Below are 22,811 nucleotides of genomic sequence, written 5' to 3'. Positions count from 1 at the left end.
AAGACAAATCCGTCTTTATAATATGACAGTATAACTTGTGCTATTAATAAGTTGGTGATTGTAACTTTTATAAGCATAGCATGTAGCTATTTAATACTAAATATCCCCAAATTCTAGCTTCTTGAAAAAGCTCCACATGGGTGGGATAATATGTCCCTTTCCCTTTGTGCAGCATTGGTCCTAACTGCAGTGACCAGGAGGAAGACACACCTCACTGATGTTACCTGGCAGGCCCGAAAGCCCTAACTGAAATGGTCCAATCTCTTATTACATGATTGGGAGAGGCATTACAACAAAAGGCTGAAAGCCTTTTAGAAGAAAGGGGCTTCTGTTGGTTTTCAGACAGAGAATTGCCCCTTCCTTACACATTTGCTGAACTTGGTCTCAGTGGCTGCATTTAAATGGGTGAGGGTCTGAAAAAACATGCAGAGATTACCCTAATCAGTTTTCCAGAGAAGCCCTCCCATGGTTCTTAGCCTGTTCCTCCTCTGCACACAGGTTAGCCTCAGGCCAAGTTCTTCATGTCAGGGGTTGTGGATCACAGAGTCCTTCATCTTTTGGGTGTTTCCCAACATCATGTGTTGTAGGTGTCCAATCCTAATATCTTGATATCTTTTCCACATTTTCTCCAGACTGTTCCTGACCAAGCAGTCTCTTAAATGTCTGCTCCTTTCTTCTATCCAGTATCTAAGGAATAATCTTTAATCTCTTCCTTCCTCTCTCCGTGCATGCATAGACCCTCAGTCCTGCCGTCTGTCCCCTGAGGATGTCCCCAGATGGACTGCACACAGCTACTTTCCCCTCTTCTCATGGCAGCCGTCTCCCATGTGGCCAGGAGCACTACTTATGTGTAGCTGGGCTCCATATGCTGCTGTGGTCTGTTTTCTATACAACAGTCTGAGGAAATATTTTAAGAAAAAGTAACTTCAAATTGTTGCAATCTTGTCCAGTGAACAAACTCTGTTAGGCTTTCCTAACATGTTGGTTTTGGTCAGAGGGGTATTCTGACATTGCCTTGAACACTTCCTGAATACAGACCTTGAATCAAACATTTCGGCAATGACATTTTCTTTTGGTGAGAAATGCCTTTTCCAACCATCACCTGGCAGCTCTGCTTCGAGGAGCTGAAACCCACACTTGGGTTGCCTTATCTTCCATGACTTTAAATTTGCAGAGCACACACACACACACACAAGCGCGTGCGGGCACACACACACAGTTGGTGTACCTTAATTTTTTCTGAGCCCTCATCTTTCTCCTAAGCCTGTGCCTAAGCTTGTATTAAAATATATCTCGAATGAAATTTCCAGCTGTGCGTCACTGTTTAAGAAAATATAATCTGCTGTGGGCGTTCATTGTAATTGAGAGAACCAAGTTTGGTTTTTTTAAATGCACAAAATTACAAAAAAAAATTTCTAAAAAGAAAACATATGTTATGATTTTCTACTGATATTTACAATTTGAATACAGTGTTACAAGCCTTGATTTGATTTCTTAGACTTCACGTATGTATTTCTCTCCAGTTATTATGAAATATATTTTTTATTAAGGCTGAAGACATAACACCTAGCTGCTCTGCCCTCCCCTGTATTCTCATAGCTATATAGTTCGGTAAGCCACAGACCCGAGTGCCCTGTTAAAGGGGCACTTTCTAACACCTAGAATAATGGCTGACCCCAAAACATATCTTCCTGTTTGTTCACTGGATATGAAAAGGATACCGACAGAGGAGAGATGAAGTCTGAGTCACAACTGGGCGCTCAGTAGGAGGTAGACATAGTCTCATCAGTACAGCCGGTTTCAGTAGTGTAACTGCCAAGGGATATTTTTTCCCAAAAAGTAACTTTTGATCTATTTAAAGACTTGTATAAAAAATTTTAATAACAGTGCTTACTTTGAATTCTTCTCTCAACAAGACTGCAATGAAATTATGCCAATGGAATCAGTCGGTGTCCTTGTAGGTAGTCGCTCAGTTCTCTTCTGGAGGTCAGTAGTTTCTGATGGCTATAGAATAAAGCCTATAGGACTGTTGCCAGGACCGCTGTTGCACCAGCCTAGTAGGTCCAGGCTGGAGCCTGTCCAAACATTCTCTGAAGTTTCTGTTCTGTCCTGGAGCCGTGTGTCAGCTTAAGACAGTATAATAGCGTTCCCACAGCAGAGTTAGAGAACTTATTTGTTGCTGGACAGAAATATGACGGGAAACATTTCAATACAAAAGAGACCAAATCCTAAATGAAGTTTATGTTCCAAGGGCTGGAACTTGGAGTCTTACTGGAATCACAGACCTGTCCTTGCAATAGGATATCCGTAGAATATCCTAAGGCCTGGCTCATCCTCACTGAGATGTGCAGGAAGTTTAGCATATGTGCTAGATTTAGAAGACAATCTGAAAAGTAAAATATCTTCCATTTTTCATTTTGATTATATGCAGAATAGTGATATTCTAGATATAATGGATTATATTACATATGTTATTAAAACAATCTCACTGTTCTGTTTAATAATGTAGCTCTTAGAACATTTAAAGTTCCAGGTGTGGCTTATATTATCATATTGACTTGGAAACAAGGGCTTGAGTTTTGTTCCTAGAAGCGTGGACATGCCTGATCTAGCCAGTCTACAACACTCATCTCATCAAGAAAAGTCATCCTCACATCAGTTATGGTAATAGATCAATTTTCAAATGCTCATCAACTGCAGAGAATATCAAGGTGCTTTTTGTAGCTAAGTCTGTGTTGTTAGCCTTCAATAAAAGCCTATCATAAACTACTTAGCTGCCCTGGAGTTTTTATTCCCAGTTGGGAAACACATGTATCCACCCACCCAGACACATCCCAGCACCTACACACATATCATGCATTTTGTGCTGAAATATTTTAAAGTTGTTGTTGGATGATATACAACACTGTGGTCCATGTTAGAGCACAAAGCATTACCTGCTGGTTCTCTGCTCTTCCTGTGGACTGTTGATCATCCAGCCTTTATTGCATTCCTACAGTACATAAATCACTGGATTAGAGGGTGCAGAAAGCAAAGTAATAAAATATAATCACAATAACAAAAATTTATTGAGTGTTTCTGGGTGCCAGCACTGTGCTAAGTTCCTTACTTCTGTTATTATTTAATCCTCAGAACAACTGGATGAAGGAGGCAGTGTTACTGTCTTCATTTCATGCATCACATTTTATTCATGCATAAAGAAGGTCTGTGGGTGAGCTCACAGTCGTTGCTATGAGTTGGTTGGACATGTATCTGCAATTCTGCCTGTTTGTGAAGAGCTGTTGGTTTGAACGTGTGGTTTCTATCCATTGAACTCAATGCTATAGTTTTAAGGAGAGTCTTCCTTTCGCTCTCATTCTTCCTCTTCCCCAAGTCCACGATACCTAACTCACATGTTCATTCCCAAAGACTCTGACCCTGCTTCCTTTGAGTTTTGTCCTTCGATCTTTATTTTTTCCCTTTATTTTAGTGTGAAGTGAAAAAAGAGCTAAAGTAGAATTTGAGGACCTACGTGTAAAAAAGAACAGGGATTTTCATTTCTCCTACATTCATGGTAATGTGTAAAACATCTAGTTTTAAGATGCATACATATTATTAAATCTGGAAGTTATGGTAACTGTTTTTGAGTGGTTTAAGGCCTCATAGTCTTTATTCTACCCGTGCCGGTACTGGGGTTTGTGGAGGAGTCCTTTCCTTCAGTCCCTTGAGGAGCCAGGCTTTCAGAGATTCTGAAATCTTGCAACTCTACCATCTACTAAGTGTGGCTTCCGGGATTTCCTAAGGAATGACAGAGTATTGGTACAGGGCCAACAGGGAGTACATTTGTACTGCAGCATTTGGGCTTATATCTCATGACTAAAACCCCAGGCTTCATCTTTCTGTGATAGAGCTAGAAATCCCAATCTTGTTCACCATTTAGGAAGGAAAAGAGTTGGGTGTGAATGAGATTGAGTGGTTGCCAACAGCAAGTTTAGGGGTTGAGGTTATTTTGGTGTTTGTGTCTTTGGAAGCTGTGTATGTTATATATCCTTCCAATTTGGAAACTGTCTTCTCATTTGAATGATTGTGAGTTGAATCAAATTCAAATAGACCCTTCACCCAAGTCTACTATTAGGCAAAACAAACAAGCAGAAGGAGTTTGGATGTGAAATAAACCATCTTGGGAGTCTTTGTGAGTGTTCTAGGCTCATTATCTTTTAAAGTTGTAATTTATGAAGGCATGTTTGTTTTATTCTAGAAGAAGAGTCAAGTAAATCATGTGTAGCATTTAGTCTGTGACAGTTTTCAAATGCTCCCTTTTCCATCAAGTGTTTTCCATTTGTAGTAAGGAAGGCTGCTTGTTGTCCACTTGTTCCCGGCTGCTCAGCCCCCAAATAATAACACAGAAACTATATCATTTAAATTACTTCTTGGCCTGTTAGCTTTTGCTTCTTATTGGCTAATCCTTACATCTTAATTTAACCCATTTCTATTAATCTGTGTATCGCCACATGGTAGTGGCTTACCAGGTAAAGTTCCAGTGTCTGTGTCCAGCTGGGCTACATGGCTTCACTTCAGCTTCGCCTCCTTTCTCTCAGGATTCAGTTTAGTTTTTCCTGCCTACCTAAGTTCTGTTCTACGCTATCAGGCTATGCCAGTTTCTTTATTGAATAGTGGTAATCACAGCATACAGAGGGAAATCCCACATCACCTCCCCTTTTCTGTTTAAATAAAAAGGAAGGTTTTAACTTTAGCATAGTTAAATTGCATATAACAAAACAGGTATCAAGCAAGAATTACAGCTACAATATTTATATATACTTTATCTTTTGTCATAACTAAGGAAAACTATAAATTTTTCAACTCCATTGAAGACTCTAGAAGGATATAATATTACCTAAGTAAACAGGGAGTGCTTTGTAAGCAACTTCCAAAACTCTAGAATTGACAGACATCTCACTGCCTAGATAGTCACCCAAAGTTTTTCTGTATCGTTGGGGCATCCAATCTTCAGCCTACAGACTCATAGTATCCAACAGACTTTTCCATAAAGCAGAAAATTTCAAAGACAGGTCTACCTATATTGGCAGTTTGTCAGTCACTTTTTTCTGTATCCTGCAGAACGTTGGGCAGACTCTTTCATGAAGCAGGAACTCGGAAGGACCATCTCACCTTTAGGCAAGTTCAACAGTAATTTCTCTGTGGGTACTGCATATCCAGTTAAGCAGTCCTGGCAAGAGCAGTTTCTTGCCCAAATCCTATCCAACTCCATAAGGAGCCTCTTTGATGCCCATCATCCTCTTAAAGTAATTGGTACTGCTAGGAGCAGATGTGTCTCATTGTCATGAAAAGCCCTAAGTTTTAAAAACATTTTAAATGCCATATTCTGTAGGTCTCTCTGAAAGATTTGAAGAATGCCTATCCATCTGAACTACATCTCTGTACATCTAGAAAATTTAACATGACTACAAGCTTGACTATTATAGATGATTATCTATTAAGCTATATTTCTTAATTGTACATTACATTTTTAAATGAGCTGTACAAACACAATACCTCAATCAAGAGAAGAAATACAAATATAATAAAATTGACTTCAAATTTGTATCAATAAACCAATCCATAACAAAGAAAATCTCTATAGCATGTTCCTCTTTAAATGTAAATAAATATTTATTAACAATATTTGGGAATATGGGCATAGTTCTCCAAAATGCTTCCTGATTTTTATTGGGCAAAGTAATTTTTTGAGGGGTGTTCAAGGTGACCTTTCAGGTCTACCAAAGCACATTAGTCTGAAATTAATCCACAGGTTCTCATCTTCTATGGAAACAAAAGAACTTCTTTTCCAAAGCAATATATCCTTAGACCCAAATTTTGTAAATAAGATACCTTTAAAGTATATATATGTTGGTTACTTATCTTCTTCACAGTCAAAAATTCAAAGAAAATACAATAATATAATCCAGACTTGTAGTGGGGAGCTGCGGGCTGTGTTCCTGCTGCCCCAGCTCCTGGTCGCCTGGCTAGCTTATGCCCCGAAATAACAACACACAAACTGTATTCTTTTAAACACTGCTTGGCCCGTTATATCTAGCCTCCTCTCGGCTAACTCTCGCACCTGGACTAGCCCATTTCTAATAATGTGTGTAGCACCCCAAAGTGCGCTTACTGGGAAGATTCTAGCCTACATCCATCCTGGGTAGGAGCTTCATCGCATCTGCCCCAGAGAGGAGAGCTATGGAGTCTGAGCTCACTTCCTCTTCCTCCCAGCATTCTGTTCTGTTTACTCCACCCACCTATGTTCTAACCTATGAGGGCCAAGCAGTTTCTTTATTATTTAACCAATGACCTTCCTCCATCAGAGACTCCCTGTGCATTCTTCATCTTTACATGGCTTATTTGTTTTAAATCTGTTATTTTTTATTATCTTTACTCCTTTCATCTATGATTGTCTATACTCTGTCTCTTTGAAGACTTTACCTTTTTTAAACTATTTACTTCCTTTTATAACTATTTTTTTCATATCTCTCCCAATCCTACATACGTTTATCCAACACTGTGACCCATTTAGAGGTCTTTTATGTCTGAATCTGTTCTATTGTGTATCTGTAATTCTTTACTGTCCAGGAGCGTTTCTTAAAATGCTGAGTGCTTCTTAAAAACTTAAGCTGAAGCATTACTAGTATGTATACGGCCCTGCCTGCTTGCTCTGCACAGTTCAACATGGTAGAAGTCCGTTCACTGCCTCTGCAAGCCATGCCCATTGCCCAGTTCCAAGTATGCAGTGCCTCTATGTTGACCCATTATGCAGTTTGTAACATACTGCTTACAAACCTCAATTAAATGCTCAGTCTCCTGAAAGAGCCAGAAGTCACACTGGCAGCACAGCCCAGAAAGCCATCATTTCAAAATAGTGTAGCTTTTTTTTCTGCTACCACTGAGTCAAGAAAACCTTTCTTAAAGGAGCTGTGTCACATGGCCAGCAAACAGCAAGATGCTCTGTTAAACTCTGTATTTTTGTGTCTAGAATTCCTTTTCAAGCCTTCTCAGGTTTTAAGTGGATTGTAATCAACCATGTTGGCACCAATCGTATAGTAATGGGCTGCTTGTTCTTTCTGGCTGACCAGAACCGAAATAATCACACAGAAACCATATTATTTAAATCACTGCTTGACCCATTAGCTCTAGCTTCTTATTGGCTAACTCTTACATCCTCTCAAGTGTTGCTGTCATTATAAGATCGACAAAAACCACTTGATTTTAAAATTATATCTTTTACATCAAGTGGTACTTGATGTTTTGTCACAGTCTTGAAACTGTCTGTGAAGGCCCACATAAAATCTGTCAGAGAGGTCAGGGACTGTTTATTCAGAACCTTTAGAAGCATACCTCACTATTGTGACTGGTTAAAATTCCTGGGCGCTGACATGAAGATCAATAATGCTTAACCACGATTTTGACAATTTTTGGCAATTTTATTGCCAAAGTGCTTTCCTTTCAAGTTATTACCTGGAACCTAAGTGATAACAAATGATTTATTTTATACTGCAAGATAAAAAGTTACATTTTCATGTTACATGTTTTTATGGATGCACACACATGGACAGAAACACACACATATGTGAAGGCACAGGCACACACATCTGAATCCAAAGGAGATGAACAATTCTCCTAAAATGGAAAGCTGTTGCTAGTTTAAACATCAGACAGCTAAGCCTCATGTGGTTAACTGATATGGGAAAAATAGGAGTTCAGCTTTATGGGTCTTTGTGCATTGATTATATCATATAATTCTCATTTCTTTCTATTTTTTTTTCTGGGAAATGATAGCACTTTTTGCTTTGCCAGGTATTATTATTGAGTCAACTGCCAAAGTTTAAGAGAGAGTGTCAAAGGCTCTTAAAATTATTTGGTGTTGAGTGAAGGACAAAGAAAGGTATTCAACATTTTCAAGCAGTTCAACTTTTATCTTTCTACCTGATGTTGGCACATGACTTAGAAAGGCTTTCCTCTTTCTCTCCTTTTTCTAATGATGTTTGCTGTTGGCAGCATGTTAGTAGCAGAACTTTAATCTACTCACTGATACCCACTTTAGAGTTATACATTCTAATTTTTCATAGGCTCTGCTCTTTTCTTGCCTACTCTTCACTATCTTTAAACTTCAGCACTCTAGAAGGCCTGCATGCCTGCTTGTGGTTTTGTACCATCTGGAAGTTCAAGTTTGACTTTAGAAATGATGTCATACTTGCTTACTGCAAGCTGAGCTAATGTTGGTTGAGAATTGGATGCAGTTCAGGTCAGTTTTTTATTTTTTTAAAAAAGAGCCTCAAGTTTTTTTTTTCCTTCTTGATTCTAGGAGACTGTACAAAGCTTTTAAGATAGACTAAAGGTGATTGAAGGCCATGATACAAATTCCTTTGAAGTGAAGTTCATGCTTTATGGCTCATGGAAAATAAACTCCCCAACAGAAGACCTCAGCTGGCACAGGCATCTCCCTGCCATGTTGAGTTTGGGTGTTATGAATAGTATGTTGATCACAGCCATCCTTGCTCTGTTTCAATCCAGGAAGAACATTCTCATAGAGGGGCTCGCTTTTAATCTCTTATGGGCTCAGGATAGTTTAGCAGGGCACTGCCAAATCGCAGGTGGTGAGGAAGTGCCATAAATGCTGTTTATACTATTCATCAGTGTGAAGCTACTTCTTCCAAATGTTTGCAACCCACTTCTGTTCTCATCCTTGCATATTGGGATTTACTTCTATCCCAATTTTGTTGGTGGACATTTCCTTTTGGTCCACACATAGAGCATCCTGCTTTGATAGCTAGGATGCAGGCCTAAGCCACCAGCCGGTCAAATATTTCTTCTCTGAATCTCACTGAGTGAGTTCATGTGAAAATACCTATGATTGATGAAAACTGTTTCAAATGACAGCTATACTGTGGAACACTAGGTTCTGCTGTTTATCAAGGAGCTGTTCAAATGACCTTGCTTTGAACATGAAGTGCAAATCCTATTTTGTTATTTGATAAGATAACCCAAAGAAAGTAATGGTGATGTTCTGGTTGGCAGATGAAGTCAACTTTAGATATTGATGAGCCACTTTAGAACCTGAGATGCTTAGGTAGAAGCTGAGGGTTTTCTTTGTGAAGGTTTGAGGATCAAAATTGCTCCTAAAACCTTTTTTTGCCAGCCTGTTTACCCAGGTCAATGTACAGGAAGAGGCATAGCTGTCATATGTGAAGAACCTGCAGTTCTCAGTCTCTGGTCACAGAATATCTACCCCTTCTGGTAGTGCAGTCAGAACCACTGCCTCAGAGCTCCAGGCTCCTGACATCTCTCCTCCAGGGCAGTTCCCAGCTTCATACTCTCTTCTAGGGCAGAAACTGTAAAAGCCTCTGACATTTTAGAATACAGTTTTGGTGCACACACCCATTTTGGGATAGGGGTAAACAAAGAAGATTCTCCAGGAACTTCCTTGTTGTGAACATTATCCTCTCCTGACATAACATTATCCTCTTTTGGCAAATGTCTACCCCAAGGTATCCTCTCCTGAGGTAGTTTACCCAAGTAAAATACCAAAAAGTACCAGGCATTGAGAGTCTAGAAGCTACGGCTAAAGTTGGGGAAGGGGAGAGTTCCTTGCCCTGATCTTCATAGACCTGGGCCCACCGTGTGTCCTTACGATGTTTCAAGTTGCTTCTTCACTGTGTCCTCATCATGCTCACAGGTCTTTTTATTTTGCATAATTATGGTATTCTTATAGCCTACACTTTTTTAATTTTAAGTCTACACTATGCTATACAGAGGCAAAATTCTCAACACAGATTGGTAGGCACACAATAGTCTTCCACTTCTTGTTGCCAGTCGCCAGTCTTTTTTTTTTTCCCTCAAGGCTAACACTTCTAACCCGTTTTGCCTGGTTATTTTATCATTTTTACTTCTTAGTGGTTGATGCTGCTGCTGAATGTTAATTTTCTGTTGTGGAGAGCCAAGGGTCAGACATCTATCTGTATCAAGGGTCACCACAGTATCCCATCATCCATAAGTAACCTGTTGTCCTCCGACTCTTTTGTTCTCTCAGAAGGCTTATGTGATATTTTAGTTTCCAGACTTGGTTTTGCTGTTGTTTGTTCTCCTGGTCATGAAAGAGAAGGGTATGTTTGCTAATTCTTGGTTGAATATTTATATTTTTTCAATTTGATTGAAATTCCAAATCTAACTATTTTGACATATGAATTATAAAACTATGAGGTTTGGTGAGTTTTGATAATTCTTTCATTATATTTCTACCCTCTTAATCAGTTCGAGAACAGAATTTCCTCCCCATGGACTTACATAAAGACTTTACAAACTGAAAGTGAAAACGCAATACTCCCCCGAGTCTCTGTCTCTTGATCTCTCTCATGTTTCTTTCCAAGTAGCCATACTTACTGTCCCTTCTTAAGGAAACATGGAATGAAATGGCTAAGCCCACGTCAGGCAATACATACTCACTCAGGGCCTCTGATCTTTACTCATTCACTCAAGGTGTCCTCTGCACTAACTTTTATTATTTTCTCTTTGGGAAATTGATTAATCTAAGCATTATGGGGTGACAGTGTGCTTGTTTGAATGAGCACGATCCACATACAATCACCTATTTGAATGCTTGTTCTTCATTGATGCTCTATTAGGAAGGAATAGACAGAGTATCCTTTTGAGGGGAGGTGTGTCTTCGTTGGAAGAGGTTTGTCACTTGGCATGGGCTTTTGAAAGCTCAAAAGTTCACACCAGGCCCAGTGTCTCTCTGTTTGATGCCTGTGCATCAGCTACTGCTCCAGCTCCATGCCTGTCTGCTTCCCACCGTGATGATAATGGACTAGCTCTCTGAGGCTGTAAGCAGATCCAATGAAATAAGTGATTCCTCTTTTAAGAGTTACCTTAGTCTTAACGTCTCCTAACAGCACTAGAACAGTATCTAAAACAGACAGAACCATTCAGATGCCATCACTGATGTCTGCTAAAATTGGAGTATAATAATTTTAGTAAAGATGTTTAATCATTTTTTTAACATCCAATTGAGAAAGCAAATGCCTGAGAGTAATGCATTAGATATAATTGTTTATCAAAAATTTCCTTGGAAAACTTATAGGTAGTTACTAATAATAATTAGGAACAATAAGCCTTCATATAATATGTCACAGTTGCTTTTAGAAACTGGCATGATCTATATTTGTAAACATGAGTGAGAATATGATATAAATTGATAAGGAGAATTTGAAAAGACAAAATTAATTTCAGTGGTTTTCATATTTTTTGTATTGTCTTTTTTTGATACTTCAGTGATACTTTTCTTTTATAATCTGATCAGAGTAGTGTAGAAGTAAAACTTACTTTGTGTGTGTGTGGTGTCCAGAATGTTAAATTAAGCATAAGGCTTGGGGCTGGAGAGATGGCCATGCAAGTATTAGTTTGGAACCCCAGCATCCATGGAAAAATCAAATGTGACAACATTCATCTGTAATCCCAGTTCTGGGGAGGCAGAGACAGGAGGAGCCCTGGGACTTTCTGGCCAGTTAGTATAACTGGAATGACAGTGAAGCATGGGTTCAATAAGATACCATGTCTGGAAAAATAGTAATAAACAAGGGTGGGGAACACTTAAAGATATCACTTCTCATCACCTTGTGGACTTCATGTGGTTGAACACATATGTTCACATGCATACTCGCATACATATATTCATAATCACATCAATACATACACATGCTACATATAAACACACAAATAAAAATACACAGAACTTATTTTTTTTGTTGTTGTTTAACTAGTAACATTTGATAAATGAGAGTTTTGATTTTCTATTGTTTGATCTCAGGTAGAAATAAGAATTCTTTAGTGATCTTTGCTGTTTTTGAAAAAGTGTCTGGAACGCGATCATTATCCAACTTGAGAATGACTGTTCCCATGTCTTTCCTTGCCCTGGCAGCGTAGCTTCCTTCTGGCCCATGCGTTTTTCTAGTTTAGAAGTTCCTCTGCGTGTCTGTCTTCTTCATCCAGATGTTCTCTGGTTCTCCGTGTTCTTGGAAGACCCTGCAAAACATGAGCAATGTTTTCCCTCCCAGGCATCTCATGTGGAGGAAGCAGTGTGCCTTGTTCACTAACCTCAGGAAACATTCTGTTTCCCGTGAGTAGGGAAATAAACACAGAGACATGCTACTATTTTGTAATGCCTTATTTCCCAAAACCTATATAGATTTTTCTTTTTAAGTACCACCGTTCAGCTGTTTGCACATCATGGTAGATTGTAGGCTATTAAAATTCATGGCGTTGACTTAAAAAAGATTCATTTATTCTTATTTTATGCATATGGATGTTTTGCTTACATTTATGTCTGTGTACCATGTGTGTCCACAGTTGCCAGAGGAGGGTGTAGGATCCCTTGGAGTTGGTTAGATCCCTTGGAGATGGTTGTTAGGCACCATGTAGATACCAGAATTGAGCCTGGGTCATCTGAAAGAATGGGCAGCCAGTACTCTTAACCTTTGAGCGGCTTCTGTAGCCCCCACCAAGGTGTTTTTGAACAGAGACTTAATTGTGATGTACTGCACGACCCTCCGCTGCCACCCCCACCGCAGTCCCGTGCTGATTACCAACAACCTCCCTGGAAAACCAAGTCCAGCACTGATTACTGAAAACCTCTCTTTAAAACTGAAACCTTCCATCTTTGTCATCATTTCAGGTAGATGCGCTGAGATTACGCCTGGAAGAGAAAGAATCTTTTCTCAATAAGAAAACGAAACAGTTGCAAGACCTCACAGAAGAGAAGGGGACCCTAGCTGGAGAGATCCGTGACATGAAAGATATGTTAGAAGTAAAGGAAAGAAAAATCAATGTTCTTCAGAAAAAAGTGAGTAGCTGATATATCTCCTCGAAGATGGGCGTTGTTATCATGCATGTTTGACATTTCAGAGAGCTTTGGAGCTGTGGGAGGTAGAGTATCTTTAAAATTTAGATTAGGATATATCAGTTTTTTACTTACTGGTATTTAATTTACTAAGAGTTCTACTGTATCATTTTTAGCATGAACTGTGTATTTTCTATTTGATTGCCCAAGAAATAGTTTTTTTTTAAATTTGCAGTCTTAAGCAATGAGGAATTATATTCCAATTTATATACAAATCTAAAATGCAAGTCAGCCAGGATAAGAGCTGAGGTTGTATCTCAGTGGGAAGAACATGTATGGGACCCTGAGTTCAGTCTCTTGTAATAGAAAGACAAATAGATTGAAAAAAAATTGCAGTGTGGCTTGGGCAGTGTGTGGTGCCACTGGCAGTGGGTACAGGATCTAACTTGAATGTGTGACCTGACTCTGTGGAGCCCATTCTCTATGGAGAGACACCTTGCTCAGCTTAGGCATGGGGTTGGGGGAAAGCCTTGGTCCTGCCTCAAGGATGGGATGGCACAGTCATAGCTGACTTTCCAGACAAGGCCTTAACCTCTCGGAGGAGCAGATGTGGGGATGTGTTAGGGGGAGTGGGAGGAGAGGAGGAAGGAGAACCAGGATTGGCATGTAAAAAATTAATTAATAAATAAAAAAGAAAGAAGAAAAATTCCTAAGTGGTGATTTTAATGTTTTTTATTATGAAAGTTGACCAGTGTATTTAGGGATTGTGTCTTAAGATGAATCTTTGATATACTTTACAGTTAGATAAATTTTGATTGATCACATCTTGTTGTCTTTATCCATTCCTCCTGCTATAACAAACCATCTGAGACTGAGTGTTTTACAAAGAGTGGATATTTAGTTTCTCATAGCACTGGAGACTAGAAAGTCCTGGATCCAAGTGTTTGTGTTTTGGAGGCTGATAAAGGTCTTCTTGGATAAGGGCTTTATTCACGAACGATGATGGATGGCTATAAAGGCTAAATTACTTCATTTTGCCCTTTCATAGGGTTATTATTCCATACAGATGGCCATGGCTCTTCAGACAGCCATTTCCTGAAGACTCTACCTATTAATACAATCACACTGGTGATTATATTTTGACACACACATATATGTGTGTATATGTATATATGTATATTGGGTATATATGTATATTGGGTGTATGTGTGTATGTATGTTGAGTATATATATATATGTGTGTATGTGTATACCTGTCTATATGTATGTATGCATATTGGATATATATGTATTGGGTGTGTATAGAAGCATGTATATTGGATGTGTATGTATATATGTATATTGGGTGTATATGTATGTATGTATACTGAGTGTATATGTATGTATATTAAATGTGTGTATATATTTATATTGGGGGTATATGTAGGTATATTTGTGTGTATATTTATTGGGTATATATGTATATATATGTATGCATATTGGGTGTATATATGTATATTGGGTATATCTACATATGTATATATGTATATTGTGTGTGTATGTATGTATGTATATTGGGTGTCACACTCAGACCATAGCAATGGCTAAATCCATGTGGACTATTTTTGGAGAAGTGTGGCCACTTCTTATGTAAATGTCCCATTTTTACTTAGTTGGAATTGGTGGAGAGAGTGTACATAGTAACCTAATAAGATACTCAGCCTCATTAGGGCCCCTCTTTTCTCCTTCTTTAAGTGGTCCCTGTTTCACTCCCTATTGGGATCCTGATTTTGTGACATCACCATATTTTACTTTGGGGAATGCCCATTGTCTGTTTTATATAGTTTTTTTATATATATATACCATGCATCTTCCTTATTGTTGTTGGTGTTTTTTAAAGGTCAGCAAGAAGAAGATTCATAACCCTGCTCTCCTATGAAAATCAAAATGTCAGAAATATAAAGGACTTTATGAATCATGGGTAGTAATTATTGAAACTGTAATCAGCAGAAACTGACTGGTCAGGAAGTCACTGTAGACAGCATGGTCCTGTGATATTGCCAATGCAGGCACACAGTAATAACTGGCCCCTCCTTTTGGTGTCATTTATCACCATCTCTTACCTGGATCTTAGTGTTTACATTTGTGGTTCCTACACTCTGTTCTTAATGTAGAAACTAGAATTTCCCTTTTAGATCCCCAAAGAATTTACTTACTCTCTCATCAGAACTTTCCCATTTCAACCAGCTATATAATTTATAGGTCTCAGTCTTACTGAAAACATGGAGCTCCCAAAATTGAGACTGTTAGGATAGTAATAGTAGATCATTAAGTCAAGAATTAGGTCCAGCACAGCTGCCCAAATCACAAGTTCATCATACTTCCCCATCCAAGTGACTTCAACTTTCACTGATACCAATGGGTAGAAGTTCTTACAAAGGTCATAGAACCCTGCATAGTTTGGCTCCTAACTTCCTAGCCTCCTTATGCTCATGCCATATCAGTAGCTAAGGGCCATGTATTCTTCTACAACAATATATATGCTCTCTCAAAGTCCTGAAATTGTATGGGACTTCAACCTTTATAGGCACTGGTTCTAGACCCGTCATGGTAGCTATCAGTTGTTAAGCTCCTCAGTTGAAATATGTTACAAGAGTGACAACCAGATCATAGTTTCAAGGTCTGTCGTAAGAAGTAGAATGTTGAGAGCACTCAATAGGAATTTCTATATTATTTATATGAAATGTTTTGGGTGCATCAGTGACATAGAATATATTGCTAAAATTAATTATTTTTGTTTGTATCTTACTGTATGTTGAGGCTATTAGGAAGTATAAAATTACATATGTCAATCTCATTGTCTTTGTACAAGATAGAACAGCTGTAAATATCCTTTTTGTATATAACTCATGCCTTTGCTTCTTGAGAATATGTACTCAAAATAATACCTAGACCTTGTCCCCTTACCCCCATAAAATGGCATGTGTTTATTCTAACACTCTGGTTTCCCTGTACAATTTTATTTTTCTAAATAAAACTTACTGCCATCTGGAAAATGTTCTAAAGTTTTCCACTGATATTTTCTGAATGTAGATTCCAGGATGTAAGGCTTTGTTATTTTCCCACTACTATATTTTTAGCACATAGCAGGTATATTTGCCCAATGGATATTTAATGAATGAGTGAATGAACTTAAAGTGCTGAACAAGAACATTTGGTTAGTCAAGGTTGGGATCTGCTATTATTGCTTGTGGTCAGGAGAACCTCTGCCTACCAATCTGGCTCGAGGACGAGCTACACAAAGATCACTAAGACAGTTGACTCTCTTGTTTCTGTAGATGTGATGAGATTATCAATGAATCCCTAGGTCTGGACCCCTCATCTGTCCATGCTTTTGGTGCTCTGTAAATGAAATCTCTAGTATTTCTTCTTAGAGAACAGGAAAATCTCTTCCCAGTGCACCCCTGTCCTATTATGGTTTACCAGAAACCTATGTGGTACACTGGGTTTCATTTCACAAACAAATCAGTTACATTAAATCATTGATACTTTACTAAAAACTTACACAGCTTTTGTCTAGAGCTCTCAGTATATGGTTATTTGATTGGTTGTATTGTTAATTCATTTCTATTAAGATATTCATGGACAAGGGCTTTTTCAGTGGATTTCTGTTTTAAAGCATCAGTTATTAATAAAGATGATTAGACGAGGCCTGCTGAAGGTGGAAGGTGGCTGTCCAGGGTAGGTGACACCTTATAGGTTGGCAGGAATGAGAGTGTGTTCTAAGAACTCAAAAGAAGATTGTGTTAGTTTCCACTATTGTGACAAACTAAGCGAGGAAAGATTGACAGTGGCTCATAGTCTCACAGGATTCATTCCCTGGTTGGCTGCTTCTGCTGCTTGGGTCTTGAAGTGAAGCTGAACATCATGGTGACTGGAAAGTATGCCAGACAAAACTTTCATCTCATGACATCTCATAAATGCATTGGGCGAGGAAGGGGCCAGCAACTAGGTTCTCAGCTTCCAGTGTATACAGATATAATACCTCAGACCACGCCCCAAATGGGCTGCTATCTAAAAGGTTATTTGCTGAAGGAGTTCCCACAACACCCTCTTCCAGCACTTGCCCCCAGTGACCTTTCTCCAGCCAGGTTTCACTTTTTTAAGTTTCCACCTTTTTCCCAAATGAAGCTAGGGCCCAGGCCTTTATCTATCACACGACCTTGAAGAACATTTTAGATCCAATCCATGGAAGAACAATTTCATCAATCCTCATTAGTGACAGAAAACCAAGCTGGCATCCACTGAACGTGCGAGTCTTGAACACTAGTGCTGAGTTCTCTGTCACACACACTCTTGGAAGATACTTTTGACTGTCACCTGGTGGCCTAGTCCAAGACATACCCCAAAAAGCTAAGGAACTTTTGATGTATGATAAACTTGTCCATGGTCATGTAATCTAGGTACAAGGTTTTATTTTGTGTGTGTGTGTTTGAGAAAATAGAATAAGTCAGTAATGCAAATTGAATAAATAAACATTTCTGTTTTGACCTCAATGTGCGTGATGATGACATTATGTGTGAGGTGAGGGGTAAGATCTCAGCTCAGCATCTGCCAGGAAGTGAGACTACATGTTCTCATCTTGAGTAGTGAGTGGCAATAGTTGACGGGAAGACTTTTAGGCGATACTTCTAGCATCTAGGTAATACATAACCACTTTAACTAATGAGCATATTTTGTAGAACTTTCAACTTTCCCCTAATAGCCAGAAGCAAAGGTCTGAGTACAAGTTTGGAAGTTATAAAGTTGAGAACACTACAGCCTACAGCACAGTGGTATATATCCTTTAGGCAAAATGTTTAAATAATGAACTTACTTGATTTGGACATTTGAAAGGGTTTATTAGTTCCACATTATTTTCTTTTCTTTTTGCCTCTTTATTTTTTGCACATATATGTGTGTCATATGTATATTCATGTTCAAAGGTGTATGAGGGTACATATGCGTGTGCGCTCATGCTTGTGCACATGTGTGTGGAGGTGCAAGGATGACACCAAGCTTCTCCCTGTTAGATCTCCATCTTATGTTGAATCTGGGCCCCTCACTGTAGCTCATCATTCCCTAGTCTGGCTAGCCTGTGTGCTTCAGGGATTCCTGTCTTTTCTTCTGTGCTCTGTGACTGCAGCTGGGCTGCCACTACTTTGTGGCTGTGCCTGAGTTCTCTGCCATACACAGATGGCTTTTGTGTGGATTCTGGGGATCCAAACACTGGTCCTCATGCTTGTGTGGCAAGTGCTTTGTCCACTAGACACACCCTAGCCCATGTTTCCTTCTTTTTAAGTGTTTGTCAATATGTTTAGAGAGGCAGTGAAAGCACTGCAGCGCAGTAAGGGGCATGATCTGTTATGACATCATACTGAGGCAGTATAGCGAGGGATGTTATCTGTTATGATGTCATAGCAATGCAGTGCAGTGAAAGATGTGATCTGTTATGACATCATAGTGATGCAGTGCAATGAGGGCATGATCTGTTATGATGTCATAGTGATGTAGTACAGCGAGGGGCATGATTTGTTACAATGCCATAGCAATGCAGTGCAGTGAGGGGTACAATCTGTTATGTCATCATAGTGATGTGCAGTGAGGGGGCATGATCTGTTATGATGTCATAGTGATGCAGTGCAGCGAGGGGCATGATTTGTTACAATGACATAGCGATGCAGTGCAGTGAGGGGTATGATCTGTTATGTCATCATAGTGATGTGGTGCAGTGAGGGGGGCATGATCTGTTATGATGTCATAGTGATGTAGTACAGTGAGAAACGTGATCTGTTATGACATCATTGTGATGCCATGCAGCGAGGGGCATGATCTGTTATGATGTCATAGTAATGCAGTACAGTGAGGGCATGATCTGTTATGACATCATAGTGATTCAGTACAGCAAGGGGCATGGTCTGTTATGACATCATAGTGACAGAGATGTTATCTACAAAGAAGCAATACACACAATTCAAAAAATTGTTCATAGAAGACAGAGGTACACACAAAGTTCTACCCCCAGCTATTGATATTGATAGTTCCTTGGAAATGGGGAGGGAGTGGATCATTTCCCTTAAGGGTGTGGTCCCTGGTGGGTCTACCACCCTCTGGTGGATGGTCACATCTTCAAGAGTGTATATGCAGGATTAATTGGATTTGATGGGTTTAAAAAACCCCACAAAGTTGAATGGGTATGGATTGAAAGGTGGATCTGGTAGAAGTTGGGGGAGAGGGCTGAATATAATAAAAATGCGATGTATCAAATTCTCCAAGAATTGATTTTAAAATGTGGAGATCATATAGAAGTCAATGACTCATTGTCTTTGCATCTGGAGACTTAGAGTTTTGTCTACATTCAACATGATGATCTATTTAGAGCAGGCCTGGATTAGAATAGCATAAGCTTTGGATTAGGGTGTATTGGCATGAAATAATAATAAACTTGTGTCAAAGTCAAAACTGCAGTATTACCTCGTTGGTGACCTGCACCATCCTATGGTGTTAGTAGAATGGGGTATCCTCGTTGGTGACCTGCACTGTGCTATGGTGTTAGTAGAATGGGGTCTACTCCTTTAACTGGAGCTGAGTAAACAGAAAAGCTTGAGTGGCAGGTCAGCTCTGATCCACCTTTTACAGGAAGACAGATCACTCTGGGTCGACTTTTGACCCTGAGGCCATAGTTTTTGCTCTATTTCATAGTGCCAAGGTATGGAAATTTTTAGTAGGTGACAAGATTGTGCATATATGTGAGTGTTCACCAGGATATCCACTTGATATACTACCAAAGGCAGGGTAGCATGCGTTTCATTCTGATCCCATAGCCTTTTGTTCCTACACCCAAATACAGAATTCAGCTGATGAAGTATAACTTGACTATTGAGTTCTTGTAGAAAATGCCCTAAAATCTTGATGACATTGTACATTTGCAATGTACAATGCAATAATGCCCATGATTTTAGAAATGATAGTCATATTTAAACCAGTTTTGGACTGTCATGCAGTCCATAGATTCTTAGAGAATACATTTGCTACCTTAGAAATTGCTCTAAATACATTAAAACTGGGTAAGTTTTCAGTATCCATTTTCACCCTTAGTCATATGAGCAATGCAAACAAGCAGGAGTATTTTATATATTGGGGGAAGAAAGCAGATTTGTAGACTGCCTTCTGACTTGAAAAATGGGGTGAGGGCAGAGTGGAGTTGGCACCTGTGTATGGTGTATATAAACCTGCTAACGTCAGCACCTTCATTCCACATGGTTGGGATTATTGTGGTTGAAACTCTGACAGACAGTAGACTCAGGAGTAAGGATGCCCTATTTCACTGAATGCTCCCCATGTGTCAGTAACTTCTCCAGGTTCCAAAGGTCCATAAAGTAAACGACATCCTCTGGTTCTGGGGAAAATGATATTCTGATAAGAAACTATTGTTTCCTGACAACCCTTTATGTAACCACAGGTGTCATATTATCAGAAGCATACTGCTTGGTGGTGCATAGCGCTGAACCACTTCTGGCTCCTTTAAGCTATAAAAATATATTGAAAGACTATCCCAAATCACAATAATTGGTCTTTAGGATGAGATTATTTATAATCAAGAACCGTGTCAGTACTAGGAGGCCAGAAGGAGGCAAACAGCATCAGAAATGTGTGGTCAGATGCCACCTCTGCTGATGGATGTACTCTTACCTTCCTCTTTCTGCCCTGGTGTTGCCAACTTAGTAGGGATTCAGACTTTTAGGACTGCCTCAAATTTTGTTCAGTATGGCTCTTTGGTAGGACCTATCCACAGCGCTTCTTCTAGAATAGATCCGAGCTTCTTGCTTGAGCTTTGTGCTTCTTTTTGTGTCATATCCTGTAGATTTCTTTTGCTGGTATTGCATTGTGGGAGAGATTCTATGATCTTCATCTCTTTGCAAACTTCTTACCACATGTTGACTCTCCTTCAATCAAAATGCACTCAGATCTGAATGAATGAGAACTAGGAAGAGGAGAAATTTCCTTGAGATCTACTTCTGTCTTCAGAATATTGTCATCTATGAGAAGAGTCATTTGCCCCAATGAAATGCCAAACCCACTCACTGTTCCCAGTACGGTATGTTCCGTGCAGGCTGCAGGAATAATAACATGCAGAGGAGATGATGATTGCTTTTCCCACACCTACCACCTCCAGCCTTGGTTCTTTTAGCTGTAGTGAGATGTGCACCCAACATATGACCTGCTGTATGCAAACTTGTTCTGCATCTTCATGGTGGTAGGAAACCAGCTGCAAGTCCAGGAATTGGATCTGCAACCACACTCGTGAACATGGGTCTAATGCAGTATATTTTCCACTCTCTTTACTACTACCTAGGCAGCATTTTTGTTTGCCACAGCTAGGAGATTACTAGACACATCTAGAAGGTGGAGTCCAGTCATGTGATAGTAATCAGCATCGTGTTGGACAGATCATACTTGCCATGGATGCTTACACAGAGAAAGTTGTTCCATGGGAGTCTTTCCTTTCCTATGGACTGCCTTCTTATATTGACTAGCTAGACCCCTTGCCCAGAGGTAGTGTTTCTTGAAATGCATTTTACATGGTTTTAGCAGAATACCTCTGTTCTCTGAGTACTACCTCAGCCAACATATGAAACATTTGTTCATGCATCTCCCATAGAACTTTGAGGTGCTTTACAGTTGTTGGTGTGTGTGCATAGGTGATTTATGCTAGCTAATTTTGACTGTCAACTTGACCCAACCTTGTTATAACTGAGAAAAGAGTCACAGTTGAAGAATTGCCTATATCGGATTGACCCTCAGGCATGTCAATGGGGACTTACTTTTGTTTCTTGTTTCTTTCTTTCTTTCTTTCTTTCTTTCTTTCTTTCTTTCTTTCTTTCTTTCTTTCTTTCAAGAGAAACTACTTTACAGTCTAGGTTCTTTATTTCTTTTGTACATTAAGCCATAAATTCATAGGGAATGGGCTCCAGTAGCTCAGGCTCCTTTCTGTTAGTCTTCACAAAATGTGCTTCTCTGGATGGAGCAGGTTGGGGCTTCAGCTGAGCCTAGGTGCCCTTCTCTTTGGCTTCCTTTTTCTTCAGATCATTTTACTTCACCCATTTCAAGAAGATGTCTCATTCTCAAAGTGCTTGATAAGTTCAATCCGTACATTAATTCTCTTGGCAAGAATCTTGCCCTTAACTTTATTGTTTACAATGATGCAAGTGGCATGCTGGCTGATGTTGTAGACTCTTCCTATTGCTATGGAATATATTTCTAGAGCATTCCATTTGAACAGTGCCCATTCTATTGATGTCTACAATATCGCCTTTCTTGTAGATTCACATGTATGGGAACAAAGGAGCACCTCTATGTTTCCTAAAAGGCCTGGATAACATATAGTGGTGCCCTTCCTCTTGTCCTTTGTGTTTGTCACTTTGGGGAGTTATTGGAAGATGACTGCCATGGCTGAAATATGGGACATTGTCTTAACTGTTGACTGGTGTGGCAGAGTCTGGTCCACTGTGGGTGGCCCCATTCTCTTGTACTGTATAAAAAATATGACGGAATATAAGCCTGCCTACCTACCTGCCATCCTCCATGCTTACTGCATCACTTCTTTGGCTGCAAAGTCAATTACTTGGTTGGATGTAAGCTTTGGGAAACATAGGCCTGCTTTCATGCTCCTATCTTGCCTTTCTGCCTTTAATTCCCCCAATGGTAGATTGTAACCTGAGATTGTAAACCTTTTTTTTCCTAAAATCTTTTCTTTACAGCCACAGAAATGTAACTAGGACTGTGATGTTTGAACTATTACTGTTATTTTATGTTTACAACTTATATACATTGCCCCATAAGTATAGAGAATATTATTTTCTGTTGGATTGCTACAGTTATTAGTATTAAAATTGATCAGCTCACTGTAGTCATGATATCAGTG

General features: G+C 39.3%; 1 protein-coding gene across 9 annotated transcripts in view; it reads left to right on the top strand.

Moving 5' to 3' along the window:
• The window catches only part of Erc2 (ELKS/RAB6-interacting/CAST family member 2), an 893,871-nt gene that overhangs the window by 346,665 nt on the left and 524,395 nt on the right, over positions 1-22,811 (top strand). For all 9 annotated transcript variants that reach the window (XR_009057130.1, XR_009057128.1, XR_009057129.1 and 6 more), the window contains one exon: positions 12,704-12,871. Coding sequence is in view for 6 of the 9 variants with exons in the window: in XM_057769470.1 (XP_057625453.1) it covers positions 12,704-12,871 (168 nt within the window). In the remaining 3 variants the exon portion in view is untranslated. The remainder of the gene's footprint in view (positions 1-12,703; positions 12,872-22,811) is intronic.

This window comes from Chionomys nivalis, chromosome 5, assembly GCF_950005125.1.
Source record: "Chionomys nivalis chromosome 5, mChiNiv1.1, whole genome shotgun sequence".
NCBI classification, from domain to species: domain Eukaryota; kingdom Metazoa; phylum Chordata; class Mammalia; order Rodentia; family Cricetidae; genus Chionomys; species Chionomys nivalis.
The sequence above is the reverse complement of the archived record's forward strand: the minus strand, read 5'-3'. Positions and strand labels throughout refer to the sequence as shown.